Source organism: Amia ocellicauda, chromosome 1 (genome assembly GCF_036373705.1).
Source record: "Amia ocellicauda isolate fAmiCal2 chromosome 1, fAmiCal2.hap1, whole genome shotgun sequence".
Lineage (NCBI taxonomy): Eukaryota > Metazoa > Chordata > Actinopteri > Amiiformes > Amiidae > Amia > Amia ocellicauda.
This window is the reverse complement of record NC_089850.1, coordinates 27,645,878-27,665,533: the sequence shown is the minus strand read 5'-3', so window position 1 is coordinate 27,665,533 and position 19,656 is coordinate 27,645,878. Positions and strand designations below refer to the sequence as shown.

Below are 19,656 nucleotides of genomic sequence, written 5' to 3'. Positions count from 1 at the left end.
TATTATTATTATTTTAACGAAACACCATTGCACAGTAAACAGTAACAAATGGGTAATACAGAATATGTCACTGGAGATAAGAAAATGAAAGTAGCACTACTCTACCAGATCGAACAACATAAATAATTATTCTGAGAAAATATATATGTTTATTTAAAAAAAAAAACCATTATATTTTTTAAATCCACAGAACTCCAGTGTTCTATGATCAATACTAAATCATAGTGAAAAACAGAATAAGCTCTGCAGTGAATGTTTCACTGTATTCTCATGAAGCGTATATAAAACAGAGGGCACTGCTCTGACCTATAATTGGGACAAAAGCAATAGTGATCTGAGGGGTCTTGAGCCTAAGATTTGTCAGCCATCTGTGAAATTGCTAGCATGTGTTACTGACACTGTGAATTAGCTACTTCTTCAGGTAACAGAACTGTTCTTTTAGTTCTCACAGCATGCAAATTAAAAAACACATTTTTAAATTAACCAGAAGTTTGTCACAGAGTTTTTAAATAACCACAAGTTAATCTCTTGTTTTCCCATTCATCTATAGAGATAGTCTTCCTCCATCTGTTAACTGCCCAAAATAAATGAATGCCACAGCAACATGAGGCATTTTGTACTTCCCAATTCCTTAAAGCACAGGATAGCCTCCAATGTATTAGCAATTTCTCAGAGGGAATGCCAGGTACTTATCCACAGCCATTTAGTCAATTGCATCCTTTTAGATGGTACTCAAGTGCTATACTATGCTATCTTCATTTTTGTTTTTAAATAACTGAACATCAGTTACAGTGTATATCATCCTGCTGTGTTTATGGTAGCCCCTGTACAGTACAAGCGGTCAGAAGTTTCCTTTCACGAATGCCCGCCATCAATTTCTAGCTGTTTTTTTAATTACCTTACAGAGCTACATAAAACCAATGCAGACACATAATTAGCTGTAATAGGCACAGCCTTCCTGAGATCAGGAATATTGAAATCAAAATACTACCTGTATATACTGCTATACCAGCAGCAATCTGAAACCACAACTTTTACTTTCTGCTTTATTGTCTGTCAAAGACCACAGATTTGTTAATATGCGAACAGAAAAGTCCAGCCTGCTTCATACACAAATGTAACATACTGTACATCGTATATATATATATACACTCACCTAAAGGATTATTAGGAACACCTGTTCAATTTCTCATTAATGCAATTATCTAACCAACCAATCACATGGCAGTTGCTTCAATGCATTTAGGGGTGTGGTCCTGGTCAAGACAATCTCCTGAACTCCAAACTGAATGTCTGAATGGGAAAGAAAGGTGATTTAAGCAATTTTGAGCGTGGCATGGTTGTTGGTGCCAGACGGGCCGGTCTGAGTATTTCACAATCTGCTCAGTTACTGGGATTTTCACGCACAATCATTTCTAGGGTTTACAAAGAATGGTGTGAAAAGGGAAAAACATCCAGTATGCGGCAGTCCTGTGGGCGAAAATGCCTTGTTGATGCTAGAGGTCAGAGGAGAATGGGCCGACTGATTCAAGCTGATAGAAGAGCAACTTTGACTGAAATAACCACTCGTTACAACCGAGGTATGCAGCAAAGCATTTGTGAAGCCACAACACGTACAACCTTGAGGCGGATGGGCTACAACAGCAGAAGACCCCACCGGGTACCACTCATCTCCACTACAAATAGGAAAAAGAGGCTACAATTTGCACAAGCTCACCAAAATTGGACAGTTGAAGACTGGAAAAATGTTGCCTGGTCTGATGAGTCTCGATTTCTGTTGAGACATTCAGATGGTAGAGTCAGAATTTGGCGTAAACAGAATGAGAACATGGATCCATCATGCCTTGTTACCACTGTGCAGGCTGGTGGTGGTGGTGTAATGGTGTGGGGGATGTTTTCTTGGCACACTTTAGGCCCCTTAGTGCCAATTGGGCATCGTTTAAATGCCACGGCCTACCTGAGCATTGTTTCTGACCATGTCCATCCCTTTATGACCACCATGTACCCATCCTCTGATGGCTACTTCCAGCAGGATAATGCACCATGTCACAAAGGTCGAATCATTTCAAATTGGTTTCTTGAACATGACAATGAGTTCACTGTACTAAACTGGCCCCCACAGTCACCAGATCTCAACCCAATAGAGCATCTTTGGGATGTGGTGGAACGGGAGCTTCGTGCCCTGGATGTGCATCCCACAAATCTCCATCAACTGCAAGATGCTATCCTATCAATATGGGCCAACATTTCTAAAGAATGCTTTCAGCACCTTGTTGAATCAATGCCACGTAGAATTAAGGCAGTTCTGAAGGCGAAAGGGGGTCAAACACAGTATTAGTATGGTGTTCCTAATAATCCTTTAGGTGAGTGTATATATATATATATATATATATATATATATATATATATACAGCTCTGGAAAAAATTACGAGACCACTGCAAATTTTTCTTAAATCAGCATCTCTACATGTATGGCAGCCATTCCATTCCATTCATATTTTTATTTGGAATTTGGGAGAAATGTACCCAAACACATACCTATAAATAGCAAAACAAGATAAACTGATAATTTTGCAAAATTTTGTCCCAAGAACAAGCAGGAACTAAAGACAGCTGCAGTGCAGGCCTGGCAGAGCATCACCAGGGAAGAAACCCAGCAACCAAGTATTGAAACTCACAATTTAATTCATGATTTAATTCATAATTACTTAATTATGTTAGTTTGTACAAATACTTTTGAGCTCCTAAAATTGGGGCAACCACATATATAATCTGGGTGTAATTCCTACCCCGTTCACCCAATTTGGATGTAACTACCCTCCAATTAAAGATGAAAGTCTACATTTGATTGTTTCCTTTCAAATCCATTGTGGTGGCATACAGAGCCACAATTATGACAACTGTGTCACTGTCCAAATATCTATGGACCTAACTGTGTATATACACTCACCTAAAGGATTATTAGGAACACCATACTAATACTGTGTTTGACCCCCTTTCGCCTTCAGAACTGCCTTAATTCTACGTGGCATTGATTCAACAAGGTGCTGAAAGCATTCTTTAGAAATGTTGGCCCATATTGATAGGGTAGCATCTTGCAGTTGATGGAGATTTGTGGGATGCACATCCAGGACACGAAGCTCCCGTTCCACCACATCCCAAAGATGCTCTATTGGGTTGAGATCTGGTGACTGTGGGGGCCAGTTTAGTACAGTGAACTCATTGTCATGTTCAAGAAACCAAATTGAAATGATTCGACCTTTGTGACATGGTGCATTATCCTGCTGGAAGTAGCCATCAGAGGATGGGTACATGGTGGTCATAAAGGGATGGACATGGTCAGAAACAATGCTCAGGTAGGCCGTGGCATTTAAACGATGCCCAATTGGCACTAAAGTGTGCCAAGAAAACATCCCCCACACCATTACACCACCACCACCAGCCTGCACAGTGGTAACAAGGCATGATGGATCCATGTTCTCATTCTGTTTATGCCAAATTCTGACTCTACCATCTGAACGTCTCAACAGAAATCGAGACTCATCAGACCAGGCAACATTTTTCCAGTCTTCAACTGTCCAATTTTGGTGAGCTTGTGCAAATTGTAGCCTCTTTTTCCTATTTGTAGTGGAGATGAGTGGTACCCGGTGGGGTCTTCTGCTGTTGTAGCCCATCCGCCTCAAGGTTGTACGTGTTGTGGCTTCACAAATGCTTTGCTGCATACCTCGGTTGTAACGAGTGGTTATTTCAGTCAAAGTTGCTCTTCTATCAGCTTGAATCAGTCGGCCCATTCTCCTCTGACCTCTAGCATCAACAAGGCATTTTCGCCCACAGGACTGCCGCATACTGGATGTTTTTCCCTTTTCACACCATTCTTTGTAAACCCTAGAAATGGTTGTGCGTGAAAATCCCAGTAACTGAGCAGATTGTGAAATACTCAGACCGGCCCGTCTGGCACCAACAATCATGCCACGCTCAAAATTGCTTAAATCACCTTTCTTTCCCATTCAGACATTCAGTTTGGAGTTCAGGAGATTGTCTTGACCAGGACCACACCCCTAAATGCATTGAAGCAACTGCCATGTGATTGGTTGATTAGATAATTGCATTAATGAGAAATTGAACAGGTGTTCCTAATAATCCTTTAGGTGAGTGTATATACAGAGACAGTCAGGGAGCCCCGACCTAAATCCAATTGAAAATTAGTGACAAAATAAATATTGCTGGGCATCAACGCTCCCCAAGGAACTTGACAGAGCTTGAACAGTTTTGTGAAGAAGAATATTCAAATATTGCAAAATGTAGGTCTGCAAAGTTGGTAGAGACCTATCCCAAGTTTTAAGTCCACCAATAATGAAATCAGGGGGGTGGAGACTTATCCAATTTTGATACTTAAGAATATATTTTAACAGAAAAGAAAATGCGGAGTATAGTGAGTAGATGGTGAGTACAAATGCAATAAAATGCAAATACCACTGCTAGGAGCTGCAAGGTTGTAATATGTGCCCCAGGCTCAGGTCCCTGTGAATTTAATGAACATTCGGAGATTAACTTGCTGATTGAAACTCATATATTTTTATGAATAAAAACCTTTCATCTTCTCACAATCAAAATAAGCTTCCTGTCTCAAGCAGCACCAAAACGATGCAACATAATACTTAATACTGCTCAATTAATTCTTCTGAAGCTACACAGTACTTTTTGCTTTCTTTTCTTGTTTATTTTCAAATTATAATTGACAATCATAATTTATTGTATACCCTCATAATTTTCTGATGTTATTATTATTAATAATAATAATTTAAATATCCTAGCTTGTTGTGAGTGTGCATTTGGCAACTGAGTATTTTCTTACAGACTTCGAAGAATGCTTGTACCCTGCAAAAACAATCCTGTGTCCTTTTAGTCTTGCCAATTAAAGTGGGGAACTGAATGCACATTCTGTAAGTATCCTTTCGTTTTGCTCACATGGACATACAGGAGAGTGAATTAGACACAGTATTTCCAGTCTACTAAATCAGCCCTAATCTTTTTCAGCTGGCATATGTATAAATATAATTGCAATTGGGCTTTCCAGAGTTAAATGAATCTAAAGCTCCTTACTAAGTTACCACTTGGGTATCTATAATGCAAATGCTTGTTAAGTGATCAAAAGAAATCCTGTGAAGTCCTTTACAATTGCTTCAAGTCAGGGATAAGATTAGACGTGTGTTTTGAGTGTCAATGAGTGGTAGATACAGTCAGGTGCTTCAGAAGTTTATCCACCATGGGGAGACAAGTGACAAGTGTGCATAGTGTAAGATTTTATCACACGGAAAAGTTAAACATGCATGTAATACCGTAAGTTAAGCTAGTCAGCACATTTGATTCAAGAAAGGAGAACATTTTAATCTGTTATGTAAATGACATATTGTATGACTTATATTCATTATGTACAGTTGCAGTTATGGCCCTCATTTTGTTTTTTTCCATAATAAATGTTGTTTAATTAATGTTTCATTGAATTTAATTATATTTCAATTATATTTTTTCTGAGTTTACTTAACAGCATTGCAGCTTAGCCACAGCTCTAAAGACTCCAGCTGATTGAGCCGAGTTAACACAGAGGGTGTGTAACCACTGAACTGCAGCTCCACCGATGTGTATGTGACTAGTTCTACATTGTGAGGATTGTGTGAGCAAACTGCATTGGGACACATTTTGTGAACGTCAGCACCCCACATACTCAGTAAAATGATAGCTATGCCAAAGCATACAATTCTGACATTTGGGCTTTAGTGCTGACCTTAATCATGATGATGTATATGCAAATTTGTTTATGACTAAAAATACACTACATTGTGGACTGATTCAATTATTTTAAAACAATTTATAATAAGTGTGTGTTTGTTCGGGGTAGATGGAGGGTTATACCCTATGAATCCTTATAAGTTGTAACATTTACACAAGTTTACAAACTTCAATTTTATAGGCAAATAACTGGAAGTGATGGTAACTATGCATTTTACAACAGCAATGACAACCAAATGAGCAGTGGCAGTTGTAGGTGTGAAGTGACAAGACTGAATCTAGTGGTTTGTTTCCACTTCCTGACAGAAGAACCCTTGCGTGCCAGGGTATATACATCAGACTCTGACTGACCGCCCCATCAATCTAAAGAGCAAGCACACTGGTTCAGGGAGGAAGCTGCTAGCAACTATAGGTACAGTCATATCAAAGTCAGGCTGGTACACAAGTAGAGGTGCCTGTACGCAAATTGAAGCCACAACGTCTGTAATGTGATGCTTGCCATGACAACTGAGCATAAACAGTGATGGAATGCGCTGAAATTAATTCTGCTGTTGTATTTACATCTCTATACTCATCTCCATTTCACCTACTTACAAAAAGTATTTTTAAGTCTAGGCAAAATAGGTCTAAAATATATATGTAAATAAATTAAGCATAATATTTGCTTCACAAGTTACATCACCAAAATGAAAAATGTCTCATTGTCTCATTAAATACCTGATTGGGGGTAATATAACTTCTTGTGTGGTCATATGTCAACCCCATGCAAATGAACTCATGGGTGAAAAGCTCTTTCCTGTCTTATTTGAAGGCAGGAACTACCAAGATCGATAGTCTCTCTACAGTTTAGATTCCATTACATATGCTTTGTGATGTGCCAAAGAAAGTGTATTGATGATCTCTTATTCCCTAAAGCACAAAACACTGGGATACAGGCAGGCAGTTCTAAACGGATTCAGCTGAAAAAAATAATAATATCAAATAATGAAATTCCTTCTTGCTTGTTTTTATGGGTCACTCCTTTGGTAACTAATCTTAAATCCCAGCCACTGTGTAACAAGCAATCTGAATTTGATTGCAATGCACATTCTTAGGTCCACATGCTCTAGACTGGAGCTGTTTTGTTCAAGATTTTCTCCTCCTGTGTTAACTGTGAAGCTGTCAGCCATGCAAATAATTTCCATCTGTTTCCAGCTTATATAAACTAAGTCATATCCAGCATAGTATTATCATTCAGAGTTAATTTCCCCCACATTCTTGGACCTATTTCGTTTTCATTCTTTCTTACCTACTTACTAACGTACTTGAGCACTTTCAGGGCTTATAAGTTCTTATAAGGGCTTATGAGTTGACTCAAGTACTGGATTTTCCATGCTTCATATGTTTTTTTGATTTGCATAATATTAACATAATATTATAAATAGGAAATCTTCTGCTTCATCGGTACAATTTGAAAAAGGGGAAATAGATCACACCGGTATTCAAACAAACATGTATCTCTCTCTCTCTCGCTTAGCTATGCTATAGCTTAGCTATGGTATCTGTGGTATCTATGGCTATGATAAACTAACCAATTTTTATCTGTTCTGATAAAACAACAATCAAGAAGAATACAAAGCAGAGGGTTCCTACTATGAGTAAAGTACTATCAAAGCAGTATTAAGTGAGGATTTTGTTTTGTTTAATCAGTGCTCTGTTCCCTGTCACTCAGTGTCCATACTACCCAAAACACATTTCCAGTCCAATTAACAGTATAAAAGAAAATGCCATCTGAGGTGCTGGAGGATAGTGATTTATGCCATAACAACATATTTATATTTGCTTGATAAGATTCATTCATAGAAAAACAAACAGTAACACATATGGATAATGCTGAAATGTTCTATCAGTCTAAATGCTGCTATCTGAACTACAGCAAATCATAGACTAGCCAGTCATTCTACGGATGAATAAACTGCAGATAACTGAAGCTTGACCTCAAATTAAGCTATTGTTTTTCCGTTTGCTTGGTTCTTATGGTTACAAATGCTGTGTTCTCATTGGCCAGGCCTGTGTTTAATCTGCTGGACCACGCTCCCGATCTCTTCGCAACGTGTCTGGGCATGCAAAGGTAACCAGGCGGTGAAGGCAGAACATCAGTAAACATTTCAGAAGTCAATGGGACAATAAATTACTAAAGAGAGACGGTCATCACATACCCGAAAGCAAAACCATGATTCAGATGCATTAAACATTACCTTTTGTTAATATGTTAATTTCAACTTCACATAGGACATGACAACATATGTACATACAATCGTTTTGTATCAATGATTTTAACACTTACCAAAAAAAAATTCAAAAAGAGAGGATCTCATTTTAAAATAAACTGTACAATAATATGCAAAACATGATCTGAAAAATTGGCCATTAACTAAAGTACTTAGCTTTAGAGCTCTTGTGTACAGATGTTCTGTTAGGCATAAAGTCATTATAATACAAACCTTGAGTTTTACTTTGATCTCAATCCTGCACAGTCACTTAACTACCCCCACTAAAAATACAGAGCAAACAACCAGGGCCCCATTTCCTACATTCTTTCTCTCTGAGCAGAATCTGTGCTCTAAGTTGTGGGATGTTACACTGTCCAGTAGCTGCAAACAAGCTCCCTACAGGGAACGTTTAATAAGAAAAGGGGTGTAACACCAAGGCATATAAATGTTGAGGCCACATTCTGCTCTGTTTAAAATTATGTGGGAGTCTTACATTCCCTTAGGACTCGGAGAATCTCACGGCTTCATTGGTAGACACACATTAAAAACCAATAATATGCAACTATTTTAGGCATATAATTATAGGTATTTCCCATTTATTTTCATTTTATACTCTATTTATACTCTAAATACCATGAAAACGTTGTCTCCAGATGGTGTCAACAAATAGTGCTGCTGCATTACTAACAAAAATAAAACTATACCTTCCATATCCATATCTTCCAGAAACAAAACTTCAAAATCTTGTTAAAGAGGCAAAAGTAAAAACCTGTTTAAATAAGTAAACCAAGATGTATATATTCTATTGCAGAGTTCAAAGAATCTTGCATGGGATCATCTGCACACATTTGACTGAGAAAGATTCAGAATGAAGATTACATTAAATTAATAATTCAGGATGAATTTATCAAATTCACGTTTAATTTTGTAATGCAATCAAGATCTGACTGGAGAAAATACATTTTTTCTAGCTCAAAAGTCAATACAATTATCCTTGGAGAGAATATAATTGAGAGTAAAACCAGTGGATAAACATGCTTAACTTCATATTTATATTATTATAATTATTTTGAACATTATTTATTATTGACCACACTTCACAATTCTTAATGAATTGATGTATGAATACCAGAGGAGTAACACATGAATACTGTATGCACATCTCAGTTCTGATGTGAATCACTTGTATAAGAAGGTTGGGTTCAGGGTGAGGGACAGGGTTACAGATTATGTTTGAGGTTAGGGCTTCTACAGGTGATCAGCATCACAACTCAGTGGACGTGTATGAGGCATCTGTTATTCCTGTTGGATTCGTACATTCATTAATTCAGAATTGGTGCCCATTATAATACTGTTACCTCATTATTATTATTATTATTATTATTATTATTATTATTATTATTATTATGATTATTATTATTATTATTATTATTTAGCAGACGACTTCAGCAACTTCAATCTACATGATTAAACGTAAGATTAAGGTTAAGGTTTGGGTCATTGCTCATCTTAAAGAAGGGATGGATTAAGTCTATGGTTCGGGTAAAAGTTAAGGATTAGAAAAGGAATAGTATGTTATTTAAAAGTGGAGCTTCAGGGTAGGCCAGGGTTATAAGTAATATTAAGATCTGGGTTAAACACATTTCAGTCATGAATTATAAAAAATAATTTATAGTTTCACTATTACTTCAAATCAGCCAAATTCAAAATGGATAATATGCAACACCGGGGAACATTCGTTAGTGCATTAATTAGGCAATAAATTCTGATTCCTTTTGTTTCTTCTTATTGTTGTCAAGACAGTATCAACAGATGTAAACATCTATTTTTATCTACCACCTTCTTCCTTGTTTGCTTTCATTAGTATATATGGGAGGGGATATATAATAATAAGCATATGTTTTATAATATAATCACAATTTAAACCATAAAACACATATAGAAAGATACAGTAATACATAATTATAAGCAGATATTAGACTATTATTTTGCTGCCCCTTGTTCTTCTGAAAATGGAGGAAGGAAGATGACGCTATTTCCCACATCTCATGTTGCATGAAAATTTTTGTAAATACCACTTCCTTAAAGAAGGAAGCTTCAGTTCACAACCACTTTATCACAATTTTGTAAGATGCACTACCAACTTTTTAAATGAACATGCAAAACAATTAGAGAAACCTGAAATCCCTGTTGACATATTCAGGAAGAAATACCCAATCACAGTGAATTGCTACGATTTTAATATTTATTTAGTCTTAGCCTAAAATCCCAACAGCAGTGCAACACTGACATGTTCTTACAACTTTTGTCATAGTTTAGTGACTGCGTTGCTATCCAGGCTCTGCCATTGTCATGCAGGTTCCTCATAATTACAGCTCATTTCAAGGGCATCCAGCAGGTGGTAGAGGGGCACTATCCATCCCAAATAATGTATTTCTTCACAGCCTGGAATACAAATCAGGTGCAGAACTACAGCTCCCAGCTTCCCTGCCGCTATGGAAGGAAACGCTAATGGTAAACTGGTGTCATTCCATGTTTTCAAATATAATAATTGTGGAATTAGAACCTGTTCAAAGCATGTCCACCTATAGTTCCATTCTCCATTTCTCAGAGCACTATGTCAAGCACATATTTAAGGACTTGTCTATGCAATACTGCTGTTGTGATTTAGCCAATCTACATTTGCACAGACCACCATAAACTCACATGTAAATGCAGCCTTTGAAACAAAAAAGCAAGTGAAAAGCAAATGAATTAAAGGTTGTTCATAGCAGGCAGGCTGTCCAAAGGGAGATTCTAATCATTATTCAACAAAATACAGAAGCAAAATATGTGTAACTTATCTCATAATATTATGAAACGCTACAATGTACTGGCCTAACAAATATAAAGGAACTTAACCAAAATATTTGAATTTAACAATATAAGGTTATTATCACTTTCAGCAGCTTTTAAGTGGTTGGAATTGGGCATCTTGGGTGTAAAGGTTGCTAGGCAATGAATCATTTGGGGATAAACAGTTATATTGTTTGACCTTAAGACAATACTGTCACCAAGGTGTTACTTCCAAAATGTCCCAGATTTATGAGTACTTTTAATTTTTCTGCTCAAATAAAATTCCCAGAAAAAAGGGCCCTTAGTAAAGTTCATAACAGAAATGCAATTAATGTGAAAAATAAAGCATAACACAAAATCTAGTTCAGTGTGCCCCATGCTTTAATAAATTGCCCACGTCCACACCTCCTGGTAGTTGAACAGTTATAAAAGGTAAAACAATTGCAATCCAGCACGTTCTGCTAGCCTTCCATAACAAAGACACCTAAGAGGATGAGAAACTGCTACTGCTGTGTCATGAATACAAAGAGAAAAACATAACAGAGCATAACTAACAAACAGATTGATTGTGTGCATCTTGTACAGAAGTGCAGTGTTAGGCCTGACACAATCAGGCAGAAATGACATATGCTGTCCCCGATTGCCATGAGGAAATCCCAAGATACGTTCCACAGAAAGCTACATAATCCAAAGGAAAAAAATCACAGGTGGCATCTTCTATGCATTACATTTCATGCAAATGATCCTCTAGTTAGATGCAGACTGAGATCTCTGTTATTTCTGTAAGGGACAAAAATAGCTCAGAATCTCTATAGCAAACATTTTACAGCACATATACAGGAAACAGGAACTCCTTGATGAGGAGCACCAGCACACGGGGGCACTTCTGTTAGTTAACAGTAACCATAGCAACACACTTTACATTAATTTAAGCAAAAAGATTAAACAATTGACATGTCTTCTTAAATTAATCTTTTATATCCTTAGCACTAGCAGTAAAGAAATGGTGAGGCTGCAGATACCATTACTGATAGCACATGTTTGCTGCTGGGCGGCTATCACCAGTACAGTGCTACACCACCAGACACCACAAAGAAGTTAGTGGTGGGGGGGAGGGGTCTTTCAAGGTGTCTCCTTTTCTTCATCTATCTTTAGATTCACAGGTCACCATGGAAACTGCAGTACCAATGATGTTAAAATCTGCAACCAAATCAGACTATGCAGAAATCACTACGAGCTCTTTATCCGAGTCAAAGATGTAAAAGTGATTCATATTTGTCAAGGTGGGTAACAGCAAGAACTGTCTGAAAAAGTCTAAATACCTTCATAGATGACAAAACACAAATTAAATACATATGATTTTCTATTATTTTTATTCATGAGGGAATTTCCTTAATAACCATATACAGATTTTGTCTGATAAAGAATACCTTCATATAAATCTGATACCCATAACACATCCCAGCAGTCTGTAATAAAGGACAATGTCCCCTTGCTTCAAGTTTCACTGTAGAATTGTGGAATTAAATGTCTAGAAACTGCGTCCGAAATTACAGAAATTGCTCTAACCAGTATTTGTCGTTCAGTTACTGGAGAGTTAGGAGTTACAAATCAGCCAATATATAGTTATAACTTTGGTCTTACTGTAACGGATATAGGCTGTTGGACATTGACAGCGAGACTGCCAAGAATAAGTACAAGGTAAATAAGATTAAGTGAAAAGTCTAACCTTTTAAAATAAACTGTAATGGTAGAAACTGTGAATACTGTATTGTATTTATAAACATCTCCATTAGTAGAGTAATATCATAGCACACAGATCATGTGCTAGTCATCATCAGCTTTAAATAAACAGTACTTTTAATTGTAGGTTATCAATTCAGCCATTGTCTTTCAAGCTGTGGGCACTTTATCCAGTTTTATTAATCAAAACCACATGAGATCACTTCATTATGCTTTGGCAAATATATCCACTGTTACAGATACCGTATTCTGAACTAGCCAACACGAAACATTACAAATCTGCTCTTGAAAAACACATGATTATCATCTAATGACTCACACTCATTCTAACATACACAGACAATAACACTAGAAATGTATTTTACCAATTTTATATTACATTTGAATGCATTTGTTATAGGAAACATTCACAGGTATTCTTCAATCATTCCACAGTCAGTCATATCCCGCTGTTCTGGGGCACATTTTTGCACTCAGGCATGTTTTTCACATCAGCAAGAATCACCAGTAAAATGGGAATAAGGAGAATTTCTCTAAGCAGCAAAGAGCTCTTAATGATATTCATTATCATCTTGTTCTCATATTCTGTTGCTGAAAGAATCACCACCCATTGTTATTTAGGGTTTAAATTAAGACTAAATTAATGTCATGCTAAACTTCCTTACAGTAACTACAGCAGACCTTTGACAACAAACTTTAGAAAATGTCAGTGGAACATGTTATTTATGTTGTTAGAGAAAGGAAAGGTTTAATTGAATAATGATACTGTTAAACCTTTTTAATCTCCTTCAAAGTGCATGATAAGAAAAACTGAAAGAATAAATTCCAGATTTGATGCATATCCAGCGAATCAGCTAATGTATAACCAAACCTAAAACAATGTTAAATAAAGCTGGGCATTCCAACAACTACAATAGACAAACAAATTAAAATAAAAGATATTGCACAATCCCAAGCTTACAAACATGCTCGTTAACTCTAGATAACATTTGGTTAAAGTCTGTAGCCAGTCTCTTAGGAACCAAATGTCAATAATCAAAGAAGCTTTTAAAAAGCCAGGCCGTACAGGAGCTCAGCTCACAGCAGGCTATGCCTTGGGCTTCCTTAGTAACCGAAGTGAAAACTGAACACTTATCTGAAGCAATATACTATCGCCTGAAATACAACATCAGTTTGTGCAGCTGACCCAAAATGTTGGTGGAGAGTGCACTTTCTATAATGCATAGTTAAAATAATGTAATGAAATGGATTAAACAAATATTCACCCCTAATTATATCACAGTTAACTGAACATTTGTAAAAAATGCTTTTGAGATCACAGAAGTAATATTACATTGCATTGACTAAATTCCTGACTCTTTAGTGAGGAATTGATATGAAGTAAAAATATTTGAAACCATGGATTCTTTAAATAAGTTTCTCAATTAGTTTGTTTTAATCTTGTGTGCTACACAGAAAGGCGTGACTGCAATAGACTGCAGCTTTTCACTTAGACGGAAGGTCTGCAGGTGTGGCAATAGAACCAAACATGTCTACTCACTGAATACTTCCTATTAAGAAATTTGGCTTCCTCTTTCAAACACAAATTTGGCACGTGCCCGAGCAGACACTGCAGCAGCAGCAGCAGAGGACACGCTGCCATCAAGTATTCAGCTCAAGTAGCAGCCGGCTTCTCTCACTAAACTATCAATCTGCATTGACATACCATACAGTATTAGCATGACCAAATGTTCTGCTGCAGTAACAGCTAAGGTTTTTAGACTGGAATGTGTCAAATAAACCAAAGGTTATTAAACCTTATGACCCTCGCATGGGATACTGATTACTTTCTTTAATGTAAGAGTAGATCAATATTAATCTAAAAAGCATGGCCTATAACAATGTATGCAAACTCATTGATGCACTGGGATGAACTTGTCAAATATCATGTCTTCTGAAAAGTCATACACTACATATATTTCAGTATGTCTCATTATCATGATAGGAAAAGGTGACTATATGATTATAAACCTTTAAATCTCTTCCAACAGTTCCAATATATCTATCAATTACCACTATCCATGTAAACATGATAACAAAACAACTGGACCTCAAATGCCTGCACAACTGATTAAAAGGAGGGGCCCTCTTACTGCCCAGGTGAAAGATACTCTGGGAATGATTAGGCAGAACATAAGTCTGCCCTTGGTCAGCTTTCTAGTGGATTAGGAGAACAACTGTCTGCTCCAGTCCTCAAATCAGTGCCTCGCACTCTCTGTGACCTGTAACATGAATGGTGCTCTATTCTTATCATTAATTAGCAGACTGATGCTCACCTCATGAAAATAATGCACCTTCCACTAAGAAACAATACCTTGAGGCCAATTATTTGAACACTAGTAAAATCAAAGCACCTTTTTAAAAAACAGACAATTCACCCAGACAATCCAAATCACTTTGCAGATTTGAAGTGAATTTGCGGCCTCCTACCTATTTCCTACAATACATTGAAAGCAACCCATGTGATCATTTGTTTTTTATTAGATCTAATGAGACTCTGAGACTCTCTCTCTTCCAGGAATATTTAATGAACTTCCTTTCAAGTGCTCTATTACATGGGACATTATAGCCTGTGTTTGACTTTGTTCAATATTATTGGGGGATTCTTCACTGCTGTAAGGCAAGACGATGGTCTTAAATTTGTATGGCGAACCATGTTTCCTGTGGGTGGCACAGGCAGGATTAGATAAAGCCATGAACGAGGAAATAATAGAATTCCTGTATTATTACGTGACGCAGTGAGTGTTATTAATGCAGAGGTCTAGTGGTGTTTAATATTGGTCCCCGGTGCAGCAGGGTGAATGTCAGCTACCTGTACCAGGAAGGGTGTGGGATACTGCTACTGATGCTATTTGCACAGGCCCACACCAATGTACACACACTGATCTTCTGCCAGTGTGGAACGGACATTATAAATTACGTGAGGGGGAACTCGCAGTGTTTATTAGGCGTCACCCTCCCTCTGTGAGTCTAGACCCTTCATGAGTAGAGGAACAACTGGATATATGCTTTCTGCACAGAGACCTCTATGCAAGCTATAGAGATGCATCAGTAAGCAGAAGCAAGAGAGGGAGAAGGTAAATGGAATGTAATCTGCAAAAACGGGTGGAAAAAAGGATGCTATCCTTCACATTTATTACTAGCGCTTCACCCAGGGGATTATTCGGAATTACTCAAATAAATACTAGCAAGCAGGACGCTGTTGACATTAGCACTAACACAGTATATCCAGCCCAAAGCTGACCTTCAGAGCAGTCAATGCACAACTCTTTAGATTAACACACTGAGGTCATTTCCATAGCAGAGCTGTGCTTGATGGTGGTTGAAAATGACAGAGAAAGGAAGCAAATTCATCAGTCCATGTTGTTGCATGCTGTGCTTTATATTTAGGTGACATGCACTTTAACAACATTGTACTGAAATCATACAGGACACATACATATACACAAATATCTCAAGAGCAGCTGTCACCACTGAAATGATAAATTGCACAATGAATACAGCAGGCTATCCTATGTGGGTACAGGAAATTCCACAGCTTAAATATTAAACTCTTAAATTAGCTGGCATTCCAAAACAGGGAACACATCAGTCAGAAAGTTAAGAGCAAAAATTAGAAAATGCTTAATAGTACATTGCAGAGATTTTGTTTCATTCTGAAAATGAAAAGGCATTTTGAGTTAGATGTAAATTCTTCATACCAGTACAAGTCAATAGAAGAAACAGTACAAGTAAGCAGAGCTGAAGAATGAATGAATGTAGCTTCAAATTCTGGACCTACCTTGTAATTTTTGCATCACATTGGCAATATCCCTGGGGGATCTCCCAAAATGCCTTGGCGAGGCCATGGTTCTTCTCCAAAACTGTCAAACCGTGTCTCAGTGCAAGTTGTATGCCACACCACAGTCTACTGCAGACAGGATGAACCGTTTGCACTACTTCCCTGAAGAAGGCATCCTTCCTTCAGCTGCCTTTCTCAATAGGTCTCACGCACTCCCCCTCTCTCTAGCAGACAGAATGCAGGGCTGGATTCACTGCAACTAGGCGTCCAATGAGAGTGCAGCTTTTATAATGCTCGTCTTGTTTCCTTGCCAATGGCGGACTTCCTTTTTCCCCCCACTGATCTCAGCAGCTGCCTAAAAAGGAAAGAGGCAGGCTTGTGTTAGGTGCCCTGCACAGGCAGCTCAAAGCTCATCATCTCATTAGCTGTTCTCATGCAGCAGTAGCACCAGTGTTGAGGTATGTTGTAAACACTAGGACTTAACACATGCTTATGATTCAAGTTAACATTGATCAGAATCACTGTGTGTTAAGTGATTTTTGACTGTAATAATCTGTAGAATTTAAATGTTTGAAATCATTATAGATTTGGTTTAAATATCCTCCACAAAACTACATAAAAAGCTATAATTCCTAATTACAGTCATTCATGACTATTGACCCCGGCTACCTGAAATATTGGAGGACGTGCATAAATGTTTTATAGCTCCTGTACCTTTTCAGCAATTTGCCTAAAGCATACTTCGATTGGATGGATGCATTCATCCCCATCTATTGGCAGATGCTTTTAAGAGTCTTGGAAAAGACTCCCTGATAACATAGTGCTAGCCCTACTAGAACAGTTCAGACTGTTTTCATTTGAGCACTTTAAATCCTAATGTAAGCCTCTTCTTTCAAAGACATTGGCTTTATTGAAACTCAGTCCTTTCATGTTTTTGCCAAGTTTAACGTTAATAATAATATTGGATAATTTCAATGTACCACTGGCTAGATATTTGTCCCTTTTAAGTGAATTAAGTGGATTTCCAGAACACTGACATATTGGCATGTAAATAATCTAATTCCAACAATACTTAATATATGAAATCATGTATGTTTCAGTAACATACCACTGATGGAAACTACAAAATGCACAGAGCTCTATTTGTATCTCACTATCTGCAACAAAACAAAAAGTGTTGGGAGCAAACAGACCACAATCTAACACTCTGATGTGAATGCATATGCACTGCAAAGAGACTATGGATTGCATTGACAGTTAAAAAAAATAAAATAAAAAATACAAACGTTGTTAAAACTTAAGGTGGGCTGATAAATACAATGAAACTGAGCCTGTCTATGTTTTAAACACATGTTCCAAATGAATTACTGAATATGTTCCACACACTGACAACAAAGCAAACGTCAGAAATTAAGGGCAGGATAACAAAGAGTGCATTTATCCCAGTACAACTGATCAGTAGTGTTACTGTCATGCACTAAGAATGTGACATTTGAAAATGGAGCTCAATATAATGCAAAGGAAAATAAATGAGAAGTGAAGACAGGCCCGTGGAGGTTTCTGTTTACAATTAGAAGTATATCCCGTTTTTGGACACGTTTCAAACAGAAATAATATAAGCTGTCGCTATTTCTCTCTCCTCTCGGCAGCATGACGAACTTTGCAAAGCCGATAAAATACTTGCATCTAGGCCAAAAAACGAAACGCAATAAGCACACACAAATACAATTAAATAACCCAAGTAAGTAGGAAATGACATTAGAAGGGGAAAGCCCGTTTACGCTGTAGAGGTGTATTCAAAAGCCTTACCAATGCAAACCAGTGGAGCAATGGGAAGAGCGAAACCTCGCAGCTCGCCTCTCTGGTTACTACTGTTGCCAATGGAAACCTCCGAACTGCAATGTAGCCAGTTCACTTGACTTCAATCGCACCGCAAGATGTGCCTAATGATTTGTGGCGGATCAGACGCCTGCACACTGAGCGTACACTGTGTTTCTCGATTGCCTTTTTGGTCAAATCTGTTACTTTATGTCGCATCACTAACATTGCATTTGGTGCAGCAGAGTCGTGAGCTGTGCAGATGCGTGCTGTTTTGGCTTACATTTCACAGGGAGGAGTCTGCTAGGATTAGCCCCTTTCACAACCCTCAAAACACATATACACACACACACACAAGAGCGGATGTGTGAAAGTCAATCTCCAGAGGGGGACATTTCTTCGAGTCATTGGCAACTAGAGTGTTACACAAAACTATTGGACTTGAGGTAGTGTTTATAACCCTGTAGATTAGATGATGGTTATATTGAATACAAACAAAGAAATCAGCCAAAAATGTATTTTTTATTAATGTATTTATTGTACATATATAGAAATGTATATATAAAATGGGACATAGAAAATAAAGATAAAACTGGAGAGAAAAAATTAAAATACCAAGCTTGTTTTAAAGGGTTGCAAATGCTTAAAAAGCATTTGCAGAGATTTGTGATGCACTCTGTATGAATATTAGAATATAATTATTGTCCTATACAGTGAGAATCTAAACTTGCTGCGTTTTCCAGAACATGGTTAAATTATTCAAACTCTGCGAGCCACTGGAGATCTAAAATGTTGTGTCACCAGTTGAAGAACGCAATAGGATATGCCTAACAAGAAAACCTCAATGATTCTGCAAAAACTGGCAGTTTATATGCAGACTTTTTAAAATAGTTTTGGGCCAAACCATTGTGGACTTCTGCAAATGTCTGGCTTCTGGAATCCTTTATTGTTACTGTGAAGAAATAGTCCTGTACTGTACATATGTAATGTCATAAGAAAGTAATAAGGCCAACCAATATTAATATTCTATCACTACTTATATTATTATTATTTATTTATTTATTTATTATCAGACACCCTTGTCCAGGGCGACTTACAAAATATCAGAGCAATGCAAACTGCAATAATACAGTGCAATACAGTAATACATTAATAATACACTAATAATAGTTCAGGCATGATACATTTTACAAATTTAGAATTTACACAAGTGCATAGGAGATACACTAAGCAATATATAATGTCTTACATCCTAGATTGTAAAAGCTGATAAGTGCAGACAAGATATTAAGTCAAAGTTTAGAATTAAGGTAGATGGAGTATAGGGGAAATCAAAATAAACAATACAAGTGCTAGTAATACAAAGGCAAGAGTATGACAAAATGTTGTATAAATGCA

General features: G+C 37.2%; 1 protein-coding gene across 1 annotated transcript in view; it reads right to left on the bottom strand.

Annotated features, from left to right (window-relative positions):
- The window catches only part of LOC136747587 (nesprin-1), a 183,822-nt gene extending 165,346 nt beyond the window's left edge, over positions 1 to 18,476 (bottom strand). The window contains exons 1-2 of the mRNA XM_066700533.1: positions 18,250 to 18,476; positions 16,441 to 16,795 (exon numbers count right to left, since the gene is read on the bottom strand). Coding sequence (XP_066556630.1) covers positions 16,441 to 16,507 — 67 coding nt within the window. The 5' untranslated portion in view covers positions 16,508 to 16,795; positions 18,250 to 18,476. The remainder of the gene's footprint in view (positions 1 to 16,440; positions 16,796 to 18,249) is intronic.
- Positions 18,477 to 19,656: the final 1,180 nt, after the last annotated feature.